The sequence below is a fragment of the Littorina saxatilis genome, linkage group LG7 (assembly GCF_037325665.1).
Source record: "Littorina saxatilis isolate snail1 linkage group LG7, US_GU_Lsax_2.0, whole genome shotgun sequence".
NCBI lineage: Eukaryota > Metazoa > Mollusca > Gastropoda > Littorinimorpha > Littorinidae > Littorina > Littorina saxatilis.
The window spans coordinates 24,538,097-24,549,758 of NC_090251.1; the positions used below are offsets into that span (position 1 = coordinate 24,538,097).

The following is an 11,662-nucleotide window of genomic DNA, read 5'->3' on the forward strand; positions in this document are numbered from 1 at the left end:
TAAAAAAAACTGAAAACCTGAAAGTACAGTGAAACTGCTCTTGTAAGACCACCCAATTTAAGACCTCCCTTTTTTAAGACCTTGATTTCTCAGATTTTCTTTTCATAACCATTGCAAATTTATGGTCAATAGCTAAATGCTCCCTCCTTTTTAACACTTGATTTTCTCCGATTTTTGGATGTCTTAAAAGGTTCCAACTTCCACTGCAATCTCCTGTAAACTGAACCACTATCTTTTCCCGAAATAAAGTTTTACAGATCCCCAATGGACCATGATGTGAACAGGTAAGACTGAGAGGATGAAGAGAAGCGCAAAGAAGCGAATGAGACAAAAATCAGCCAAGGCATCTTTTCCTGAACCAGCCATTCCAAAAAATTCTCTCAGGTACCAATGATACACAGCAAACGCACCACACATATATATACACAAAACACTGAGACTGCCTGCATAAACCCTAAAGTAAATAACCCAAAAACCAACCCTAAAGTAAATGAAAAGAAAATTCCATGGCAAGCAAACAGCAAACCTATAGCTTTATTCTCCACTCTCCCCACATTTATTTATTCTAATCACGGAAATAGATTACGGGTACATGATAAACCTTGAATGAAAATGATACAGCAAGCAAAAAGCACGAAATGAATAAATGTATCAGGGCATTCTACTAAAGACAGAAAAGTATGCAAGATCAGGTAGGGTCAACATTTGGAGGCCAACCACCGTGACAGCTTCTGACACCTGCTGTTTACACTGCAAACTGTTCTACACCTGGCGTCGTGTCGAAATACCACAGCACCACACAAGACACACTCTTGTGAAGTGTTGAATTTTCATTAATAAATGTTCGCAAAGGCCAAAGCACTCAGAGAGATTCTGAGAGTCTGATGGATTCTTTCTTCAACACACTGCAACTGCTATTTATACATGTCTGCAAAGTTTAGTAGCTTGAGTTCGGGACATCATTCTTGAATTTTAACCTGTCCTCTGGTATCGACAACAACATCAATTTGTATGGTTTCATTGGATTCAGGGCTGCTTATCGGTGAAGCAAAACTCTACTTTACGACCTATTTGTTACTGTTAGTGTTTATGTTAATACAAAAACAAAAAACATAAATTTGTACTTTTCCAAGGTTTCACACGTTGGTACATTGTAGTTCTTTCTTTCTTTCTTTATTTGGTGTTTAACGTCGTTTTCAACCACGAAGGGTTATATCGCGACGGGGAAAGGGGGAAGATGGGATAGAGCCACTTGTCAATTGTTTCTTGTTCACAAAAGCACTGATCAAAAATTTGCTCCAGGGGCTTGCAACGTAGTACAATATAAATTTTTACCTTACTGGGAGAATGCAAGTTTCCAGTACAAAGGACTTAACATTTCTTACATACTGCTTGACTAAAATCTTTACAAAAATTGACTATATTCTATACAAGAAACATTCAACAAGGGTAAAAGGAGAAACAGAATCCGTTAGTCGCCTCTTACGACATGCTGGGGAGCATCTGGTAAATTCTTCCCCCTAACCCGCAGGGGGTTACATTGTAGTTGAAAACCGGTAAAATGTACAGTTTTTCAGGCCACCATAAGAAAAATTCAAATAATTAATTACATTCATAAATTAGTCCTCAGTTTGTAAAGGTAAATCAAACTATACCCACTTTTGTTGGTAAAATAAATCAGAGCCACGTCTCTGCCCAAACCAAGATAGGAGGTCAGTATCAGTCTGTGGTGTTCTCGCTCTCGGACGCTGGTTTTTACATTCGGTCAGTCAGTGCCACCGCCACTTAGGCATACTTTTTGATCTGACACATTTTTTCCAGTCAGGACATTTGGACCTATATAATTGACAATATAATTATAAATATAATACATGAATATTTTCAATCCGGGTCCAACTAACCTTCTGAGAACCTCACTGCAGTATGCTTAGAATTAAAAATTAACCATGGGTTAAGTTTTGTTCAAGCCAGATGCTAAATTAAGCCCTTGCAAAGAAAAATAGACAGATAAACCTCCTTTCTCTCCCACATGTCGCCACACCCCATTACACCTCAACAGGTAGAGAAAGGACACCCCCACACCTGTTGTCACTGTCAGCAGCACAAGAGCACTCAACCTCAAGGCCATGATTAATGAACTGTAAGTGTTAGTTTGTTTGTTTGTTCGTTCATGGGCTGAAACTCCCACGGCTTTTACGTGTATGACCGTTTTTACCCCGCCATTTAGGCAGCCATACGCCGCTTTCGGAGGAAGCATGCTGGGTATTTTCGTGTTTCTATAACCCACCGAACTCTGACATGGATTACAGGATCTTTTTCGTGCGCACTTGGTCTTGTGCTTGCGTGTACACACGAAGGTGTTCGGACACCGAGGAGAGTCTGCACACAAAGTTGACTCTGAGAAATAAATCTCTCGCCGAACGTGGGGACGAACTCACGCTGACAGCGGCCAACTGGATACAAATCCAGCGCGCTACCGACTGAGCTACATCCCCGGCCCCGCCCTGTTAGTTCAATGCAATGGATAGGAAGGGAAAGGCTTTCTCACTCTCAGTGCAGTGTGTGCTGGTTGGGGTGGATGTGCGTCAATTTTAACATTCTGAACTTTTTTGACACTGACTGTGTACATTCTTAGTTTACATGATAAAACAAATAATCATTTGTCGTTGGTGTGATAGGATGGGTCTCAATATTATTATACACTGGAAATAAATGTCAGTAGGACTAGGAGGTACCGTATTTGACGGACTACAAGCCGCGACTTTTTTCCCAAAAAAATCGCATTGCGGCTTATAAAAAGTTGCGACTAAAACGTTACCTAAACTTGAATAGCATTCACCTAATGGAAGTCGCCGCGGATTTTCATTTCGCTCGATTAGCGATTTACCGGTACTAAGGTTCTAAAAATACTTCCTTTTCCCAAATGGTTTCTCATATTACAGGAGAGAAGGTGACAAACTTATTTTTGCCAGCACAGCATAGGTTAGCGGCAGTGCTGAGTGATCAGCAGCAGAGTGGACCAGATCCACTCAAGAGAACTTGAAAGCCAGAGAGGGGGCCAAGTGAAGATAAAAGACAGAGCTGTGTGAGACTCCTTGAGCACTGACATAGTCACACTTGCAGGCCCAGGAATTCCCATGAGACTTGGGTCTGGGTCCAGAACCCAAGGCCTTTTACTACCAACTTGACTAACACCAGCCTCACTGTTGCTTGTGTGTTGGAGGCAAGAATAATTAATGGAAATCAGACTGGGATCTCTGGGATAGCCTTGGGTGATAAATGATTATGCTACCTGCTTCTTTTCCCTTACTTAGTTTTGGTTATGAATGGGAACTTCCCTTTTAATTAAGATCTCATAAGTCATATTTTCAGGCATTTTCTTCATAACCTATGTAAGTTTACCTCTCTTTTAAAGACTTGAAATTCTCAGCTTTTCAGTGGTACCACAGTGATAATGGCAGAGCCACTGTGAACTGAGACTGAGATTTGCAGGTTACAGTAATACAAATTGATTAAATTGGGACTGGGAGTGGGATTAATAAGATTATTGTAAATAAATGTCATTATTTGGGGCCTGAAATTTGGTAAACTTCCAATATAAAATTTACAAACTTCATCAGTTCATCACTTCATGTAATTTAGTTATACTTATAAATAGCTTTTCTGTCTTGCTCTGAGTTACTCAACTTACTGTGTATGATTTACTCATAAATTGTGTTTTGTGTGAAGGTGTTTGTGTGTGTGTGTGTGTGTGTGTGTGTGTGTGTGGGGGGGGGGGTCTAAGCAAACTGGTCATTTATGAACTAAATTGAATTTAAAATGGCAGGAAAACACTTTTCAATATATTTCAATATTTTTTTTTTATGAATATAGAAATACTGCATGCACATCTGAAGTTTTACATTTGATCTACTAATCAGTAATCTAGGTAGGAAATTTAACTATTCAAGGGAGAACTGCATTTACACTATTTTCAATTTACAAGTACTTCATAAGAATTGTACCACATTCTAAAGCTCAAAACAGAAGAAGAAAAAAACCACTGTGAGAAATAAATCAAGAGTATCCCAGTTTCTTCCTCCCAGACTGAGGAAACCGGCTGGTCCCCGCCCCCTTTTTCCTTCCACTCTCACTAGCGGAGAATGCTGAATGAATTGTCTGATGGAAATGAAAGACCTGGAATGACATCAATACCAAGTGGGGGACAGGTGTCACACATACTGACAGAACAGTACAAACAAACTGCCATGATGTTACTGGTGACCAAAGTCTTACTCATCTATTCTCATCGACCGTTAATCTGAATCAGAAACATGAGTCGGAACTGCAAGCCTACTTCAAGAGTATGAGGACATTATTGATGTTTTAGACTGAAAACGAGGTTCATATGACATCACGCCCAAGGAAGCAGACGATTTTTTGAGACAGACCTGAGCTTCTAGGTATCAATAAGCTAGAGAAATGCATGCACCACAAAGAAATGCAGCCAAAACGATAAGCGCATACTTTATTGCGTGGAATGGCGCACGAGGAGCATCCTAAATTCGGCTGGAAGCTCCATAATGTATACAAAATGGCGTCCTCCAGTTCTATTTTTGATAGATTGTCCGTATTTTCCGAGATCACGAGTACAGCTAGCCATGTGGCACATTAACAGACATGGTACAACTTACCTGAGGAGTTGTGGCGGACATCTGCTTCTGCAGATTATTTCTGTCCTTCTCCACCTCCTGGAGTTTGACCTGAGTTGATGCCAAAGTCTCCTGACTCTCTCGAAGAGTTTCCATCAATTTATCTCGCTCATCCAGCATGTTCACCATCAACTGTTCAAAATTGGACTCATCACCCGAGCCCTGAGACTCCCTATCGTTGGAGCCATCCTCCGAAATCGTCGGCATCACGTCACACATCATTTTGGCAGATTTTCTTTCTCACACCTTTCTATCAAAAAGTATTTTCCACTGGAACCTCACGTCTAAAACACAATGTGGCGTCCGTCACAGCGCAATCGGCGTTACGTGATGAACGCCAGTTGTCCTTTGACTTTGTCTCTCATTCACAAACACTGTCTCTTTCTTGCGTTTCATTTGGTACCCGGTATTTCCCAATCAAATATAAGTAACGTCTTTCTAAACCGGCCTTTTTCTGGCCAAGCCTCTATGATGGGAGCCATTTTCCCATGTCAGAAAGTGTGTCATACCCACAATGCATCTTTCGCAGGAAAGATAACTCTCTTGAATTTTGCAGACCAAATATCAACATGGCTGAGATAGCCGGCTTCAATATTTTTCTTCTTTTCCCTTATTCCAGCTATCTGATCAGGTGAAATACTATGACACGGTCAAAAGGCTCTTTACTAGGGCTGTTAGACACAGTGTGGATAGTGGAGGTGGGGAAAAATGGCTGGAAAAAGAGGCAAGCGCCGCCAGGATTACTTGGCAAATGGTACGTCAAGTCTCGTTGCAGACGTATTTTTGTTACTATTTTTGGATGTTCACTATCTGCTGGTGCAATCACACTTTGTTGTTTAAATGGTTGAGATTCGCTGGAAGGTTGTTCCTGGATACTCCCTCTGTGAAAAAGAATAGTATTTTCGCGCGATTAAAGTGTGTGAGTCCAAGTATCTCAGAGTTGTTTGAATGTTTTAGATTTGATATTATTTCTTTCATTAGCAATAGTAAACTACAAGTACAGAGTGATAACATATTGCACAACAGGGGTCGAGTAGTACTCAGTAGTAGTAGTAGTCGTTAGGGACTGGATTGGTATCCATAAGCCTCACGGCTTTTTTTCGCGTCCCATCTCATTATCACATTTGTTGCAGGTCAATCATATTAATGCTCAAAGTCGTATTTACTCAATATCAATTATCGTACAAATAAAGTGACTCAGTCATAAGTTTTTGTATGTCCAGCAGATTTTTGAAAGTGTTAATAGTTTGTGCATTTTTAACAACATCAGACAGTGTGTTCCAGATGGTGCAACTCTGTTAGAAAAGGAATGTTTCCGGATATTAGTTTTACTAAATTCAATAAAGATTTTGTCCGTATTTTTCCTCGTCACATCAGTGGTAGACTTCTTGAAGGGTGCAGGTGCCATGTTTGTTTTCATCCGTGCTGTCGGACGATTTTCATGCTGACTGCTGTAAATGTACCTCAGTGTCACTATGAGTATGCAGACCTGGTTACTGTATGAAATTTGCGTACAATCTTACGAAATTGAAGACCGCTGTACGATTATACGCCAGACATTAAAATCATACGCAAAAAAAAAAAATAAAAAAATAAAAAAATAAAAAAATAAAGATATATAAGTCTGAAGAGGACTGTGTGAGCCTAGAAAGCAATGTGTAAAGAGGACTGTATGAGACCAGAAAATACTGACCAGTGCAGTGACAGAAATGAAGGGCTGACTCAATACTGCTGACAGCAGCTGATGCAAATTTTCCTCAGAGTCAGAGGTCAAAAATAAAAATTATGTTTTTCTATCATTCGTTTTGTGTCACATTTTCAAATATCTAATTTCAAAATTTGAGGGGGGAATAAAGCACAGTGTGTACCGCGAGAATGAATTGTACACCTTAAAATTCTGATTGTACACATTTTTAGCCTCATTTGTACACCAGGAAATTTTAGTGGTAATCAGGTCTGAGTATGAGATAATTAAATGACTGAGGCTCATGTTGAACATAATTTGATCATCTTGACATTGCCAGAGGGACTTCCCATAAACCAAATTACAGATACTGTGACTATGACACATACAAAAAAAGTTACCTTCATCTTTTCACCTTTTTGATGGTTTTTTTGTGTGCAGACTTGACAGTTTATGATTTTGCGAACTCTGCGCGACCAGTCGGGACGGGACGAATCAAGAAAGGAGCAGCAAACAGCACCATCACAGAAGGTATGTCATTTTTATTATGATTAATTCTTCTGCTCACACAATCAGCAGAGCTGTAAGTTGTGCCTGGATCAGTAAACTATTGGCCATACATTTTGCCAGAGCAAATAAGACATTTAAAATACATGTATAAACACTAAAAAAAAACAGTCACTGAATCAGTCAAAACAGCAAATATTTGTTTCCATGCTGTGCAACTGACACATTTCTCAATCTGTGAGATTAATTCAGCTTCAAAATTCCAACTCTGTTTTGTAAGGAAGCAGCCATGCCGTTCGGTTTTGGTATGTGTTCAAGTGGAAAGATGTTTTTCATTTTATCTGTGGTGGTGAACATAAGGCCAAAAAAAAAAAAAGTTTCTTTACAGTATCCCGACCGACCCTATTTTTTTGCGCGACCCTAGACTTTTTTTGTCATTTGGGGGAGAAAAAAAGAAGAAAAAAAGTTTGTTTTTTGGCAGAATAACTTAAAAATATGTGGGTTTTTTTTGGGAAAAAAAGAAACATTTTTTTGGCCTATATGTTACCGTAAACAGACAAAAAAAATGTTGTGCCTAATCATTCAGATGGGAACGAAGGCATCTTGAAGTGTGAATACATAGCCTTCCTTTGAACAAACAAAAGGTCTTATGCCAGGAGCGTTACTTTGAATGCTGATGTTTCAATTTCAGTGAAAAATCTGAGCGGCGGGGCAGGACCATCCAGCAAAATGAAGGCAGACGATGAAGAACTGAGCTGGTTTGACAAAGATGTCGATGACTTTGACATTCCACCAACTGACAGCATAGAGGAGGAAGAGGAGGAGGAGGAGAATTTAGGTGAGATATAACACTACTGACGTTTTTAATACTACTTGCACTTTTTCTTTGTGATGTTTTTCTTTGGTTTGATTTTGTTCTTGAGTTTATTTTTTCTTCGAATTTTGAGCTTGAAGTTGTTGTACTTTGCTTAGTGTCATAGCATATTGGCTGGGTTTTTCCCCCCCTGTGTTAGATACTTTGAGATTGCAATTGACTTAATTTTATTCGGTGGTGGGAATACTTCAGGGAATGCTTCTCAGACATTTTTCCTGAATGTGATGAACATATCAATTATCATTGAAGCTTTTTTTCTGAGAGGAAGGTTTAGCTGATGTGTTTTTGTTTGATTATTGTTTTTTGTTTATTGCTGCAGAAGGGAATCAAGGTGCAAGCTCTCGTCACAGACGCAGCAAAGAAACTCGCTCACAACTACAGCAAAAAGGAGGACGTGTTTATCCAGTGGACTTGTGGTACTTGCTGGCAGGATACGTGCACCCGGAACACATCCACAAGTTTGCTGCTATCTGTAGAGATGCCTATGAGACCACCAGGAAATATCAGTTTTGGAGAAATTTGTACAAAAGGTAATTACAATGTTAACAGTAGACTGAGCGCTAAAATGAAGTGCTGTTGGACCCTCCCCCACAGTTTTTGAGGAATTTGTATAAAATATATTATAATTTGAATTGTTAACTGAGTGCTAAAATGAAGTACAGTTCTACTTCTAAATACAAAGACTTGTTCCGCGTAGCTCTGTATAAATTTGGAGAGCTTACTTCCCTTTGTTAGTAAGTCTTAAAGCTTATAACCCTGTAAAGCTCTTATTTACACAGTGGTTTATTTCTCATTCATTGTTTTACAGAGGATTAAAATTTGTTTGTATTTTCTTTGCCTTTGGTACTAACACCATCTTCATTTCTCATTTACTCTGATCATTTTTCTGGCAGGTTTTACACAAAAGAGAAGCAACTGCCAGAAGACCTGAAGCCCCACGCGATGGAGAGAAATCATGGTCTGCGTGCGCGCTGCATACGAGCTCTGTTCTTGCTGGCTCCTCCTTTAGTTGAACGTGTTCAGCCGAAAGGTAGGGCACCCGTCTATCCAGCTCGCACATTTTGAATTGACACTGTTATGATGTTTCCCCTCCATTTTCTTTCAAACCTTGTTCGTTCCGTGTTGCGTCTGCTTTTTGTTGTCTTTTGTGTTCTTGTTTTTCCTGATGAAGCTTCCATAAGCGAAAATTCGTACCGTCTTGTCTCGTTCTTGTATTGGTGAGTACAGTATTCCTTTGTTTTTTAACACTGTTATGATGGTTTATAATGGAAAGTTCACTGATTGGAAACATAAGTTTGCTGCATAGTGACAGTGTTAAGAGGCCCAGTCATGAATTTACTCTGTTTTCTCTGTCATATTCGGGCTTGGAAAGTCTACTGTTCCACAATAAACAAGAAAGTTCATAGACCTTTTTTATTTGTTTAGTATTTTTAGTGGTTCAAGACAGATGATCGGACTAAACCCTGTTTTGGCAGGATGCAGTGTTGAAATTCATGGCATCCATCGAGATGGAGTGAATTTTGCACCGGCTACATTTTTGTTTGTTATATGAGTGAAGTTTTACTGAAGCAACAACACTTCTTTAAGATGTTTAGACATTAGTGCATGATGTTAATTTAGGTTAGCAGCTACATACGGGTTTTGTTTCATATGCCTGTGACTTGAAAAATATTCACAGATTGGCTTTTTTTGTGGTCTTACATTTTTTTCTTCTACAGGCTAGTTCTTCCAGGCATGATTTCTCTCATTTTCATGTGTGTTGTATGTGTGTGTGTGTTGTAGGTCCTTTTGACACAGACGTCGATTCACTGATCGGCTATCGCTGCTTACTGGTGTGGCATCAACCCTCACAGGGCAAGTGGCACTTTTGCTTCAAGCTGCAGAAGCCGTCGCTACAACAACAAAAATCCAACAGCCGTCCAGCCTACTTGGAGGATGTGAAAACCGGCTATAACAACCTGTTTTACAACCCAGAGGAAGGCTGCACTGTTCTACAGGTAAATGTGTGCTGCACTGAATCATGCACTATTCCACTCACTGAGTTTTGGGCTAGCTACGTCCACCGACACATTGCAGACCAGAACCAATACATGGTGCGTTACAAAAAAATCTGCTTTTGCACTAAGCTATTGATGTCTTTTTCTGGCTTACAATGAAAATGTCACAGTTTATAGCACAAACTGTATGCTGTTGATTTTTTTCCCCATATCCGACAACCAAAACTGTTACCGTCTTTCTCTTCTGGCTTTCTCTTCATAATCAAATAACAAGCAAGGTATGTTATACGAACGTTTAATTGTGACAACACAATACGATATAGTCACTGATCTTCGACCCAGTGGTCTTTTAAGTGGACAGACGAACACTTAAAATACAGAAAATAAACTTATCTGACTAATTGTCCAGACGCGCATTTGGAAAACACAAGCGAGACAGAGACAAATTATTTAACAGTCTATTTGTTTTTCAATTTTTTCTCTTCATAACTTGAAAATTGTGTGTGTACAGGTGACAAGTACGCACTTTGCCGCCACGTCGCCGCACGTGATGGGACAGGTGCTGTCAGCCTCTCACATGACGCTCAGCCATGGCTTCCGACACCAGCGCCTGCGGCTGAGTTTTGACAGCAGTCGCGTGTCGGAGTCAGGGTCGGCAGGTCATGCCTTCGAAGCCGTCCTGGACCCTGCCATCGCCATTCGGATTTTCCACTGGTGGGACCCCAACTACCCCTTTCCTACTTGATGCCGGAGATTTTAGTTGTCTCATTGTGACCTCAGTGAACATTGTGATAGGGCCAGCCATGAACCAACATTCCTGGGGCCCACTTGATGAGTCTGTCTGGTGCAATGGGGGTTGATAATTGAGTCTCTGAGTCTGCCTGAATGAAGCTTTCATCAAAATTCTCATTGAATTGGTGGTCATTGAATGCCTCCCAGTTTGTTTAGTTGAATGAAGACATTCATTAAAACTAAAAGTCTGTCGAGTTGCATGATGGCATTCATTAAAAGTCTCCGATGTGTAAAATACTTTTTTTCAGTTGAACTACATGTATAAGAAGCAACAGAATTCAGGGACTCTTCACACAGAACAAGGACCAAGAAATAATAAGCCATAACAGAAAAATAGCACCATTTTTTTTGTTAACTTAGTATTATCTTTTCATCAGTGCCAGTGTGTGAAGTTGTGACTATTTTTCTTTATTTGACACCTGCTCGAATGAGCTAGCTTTTTGTCCTGTGAGCTCGCAGGGACCACATTTCATCTAAGCACCCGTCTCGCTTTAGCACAAACAACATCACACATGAAAGTGTTTTCTTAGTATAAAGGGAGAATCGCTCATATCGGTTTCCCTACACCAGTCATATCAAACTCTTTTTTAAGAGCTTGAAGGGACCACATTCCTTCTTAAAACCCTTCTTACTTTAGCGTAAAGAATAATGCTACACATGAAAAGCGTTCTTTTACCATGAAGACGGAATCACTCATGGCTGTTCACCATCAGCAAGCATATCCATTATTTATTTATTTTTCAGAAAAACAAGTTTTTCTCACGGGGGTATTTATCTTGGATATATATATATCTTGAACCTCAACTGTGGAAGTCTTTAATGGTTGCTGATTACATTACTATTTTAGAGGTTGTGTTGTGTATTTATTTAATAGGCAGGGTTGTGCTGGGTTATAACTCAACTGTGATTTTGTTTTCTGTTAGAATGTGACGGAAACTGCCAGCAAGAAAAGTCTGCAGTTGCTTGGATCTAATATGTTACGTTGTTCTGAAACTGAAAATAATGTGCTAACGTTGAACAAAATAAGACTGCTATTGAATTGTGAGTGTGCGTTTGTGTGTGTGTGAGCATGTGTTTTCACATAGGACTGCTTCATTTGTGCGTGTGAAAAGTGTCC

The 11,662-nt window shown here is 39.8% G+C and overlaps 2 protein-coding genes across 5 annotated transcripts in view; one reads left to right on the forward strand and one right to left on the reverse strand.

The window, feature by feature from the left end:
• LOC138970994 (liprin-alpha-1-like) overlaps window positions 1–5,183 on the reverse strand; it is an 89,730-nt gene extending 84,547 nt beyond the window's left edge. For 3 of the 4 annotated variants that reach the window (XM_070343590.1, XM_070343589.1, XM_070343588.1), the window contains exon 1: window positions 4,674–5,183. In XM_070343590.1, the coding sequence (XP_070199691.1) occupies window positions 4,674–4,913 (240 nt within the window). In that variant the 5' untranslated portion in view covers window positions 4,914–5,183. The remainder of the gene's footprint in view (window positions 1–4,673) is intronic. The other variant, XM_070343591.1, reaches the window with a different exon arrangement.
• Window positions 5,184–5,247: 64 nt separating this feature from the next.
• Window positions 5,248–11,590, forward strand: LOC138970997 (putative transmembrane protein 183BP). Its single transcript, XM_070343593.1, has 7 exons — window positions 5,248–5,445; window positions 6,817–6,906; window positions 7,574–7,720; window positions 8,076–8,286; window positions 8,650–8,786; window positions 9,539–9,753; window positions 10,265–11,590. Exons 1-7 carry the CDS (start codon window positions 5,400–5,402, stop codon window positions 10,496–10,498), a joined length of 1,080 nt encoding a protein of 359 aa, XP_070199694.1. The 5' UTR covers window positions 5,248–5,399; the 3' UTR covers window positions 10,499–11,590.
• Window positions 11,591–11,662: the final 72 nt, after the last annotated feature.

Bases quoted from the DNA above. Each gene is read 5' to 3' on its own strand.
- LOC138970997 (XM_070343593.1), top strand. From the start codon at position 5,400: ATGGCTGGAAAAAGAGGCAAGCGCCGCCAGGATTACTTGGCAAATG. The intron at 5,446-6,816 runs GTACGTCAAGTC...TTTTGTGTGCAG, and splicing joins CCAGGATTACTTGGCAAATG to ACTTGACAGTTTATGATTTT. The intron at 8,787-9,538 runs GTAGGGCACCCG...TGTGTGTTGTAG, and splicing joins TGAACGTGTTCAGCCGAAAG to GTCCTTTTGACACAGACGTC.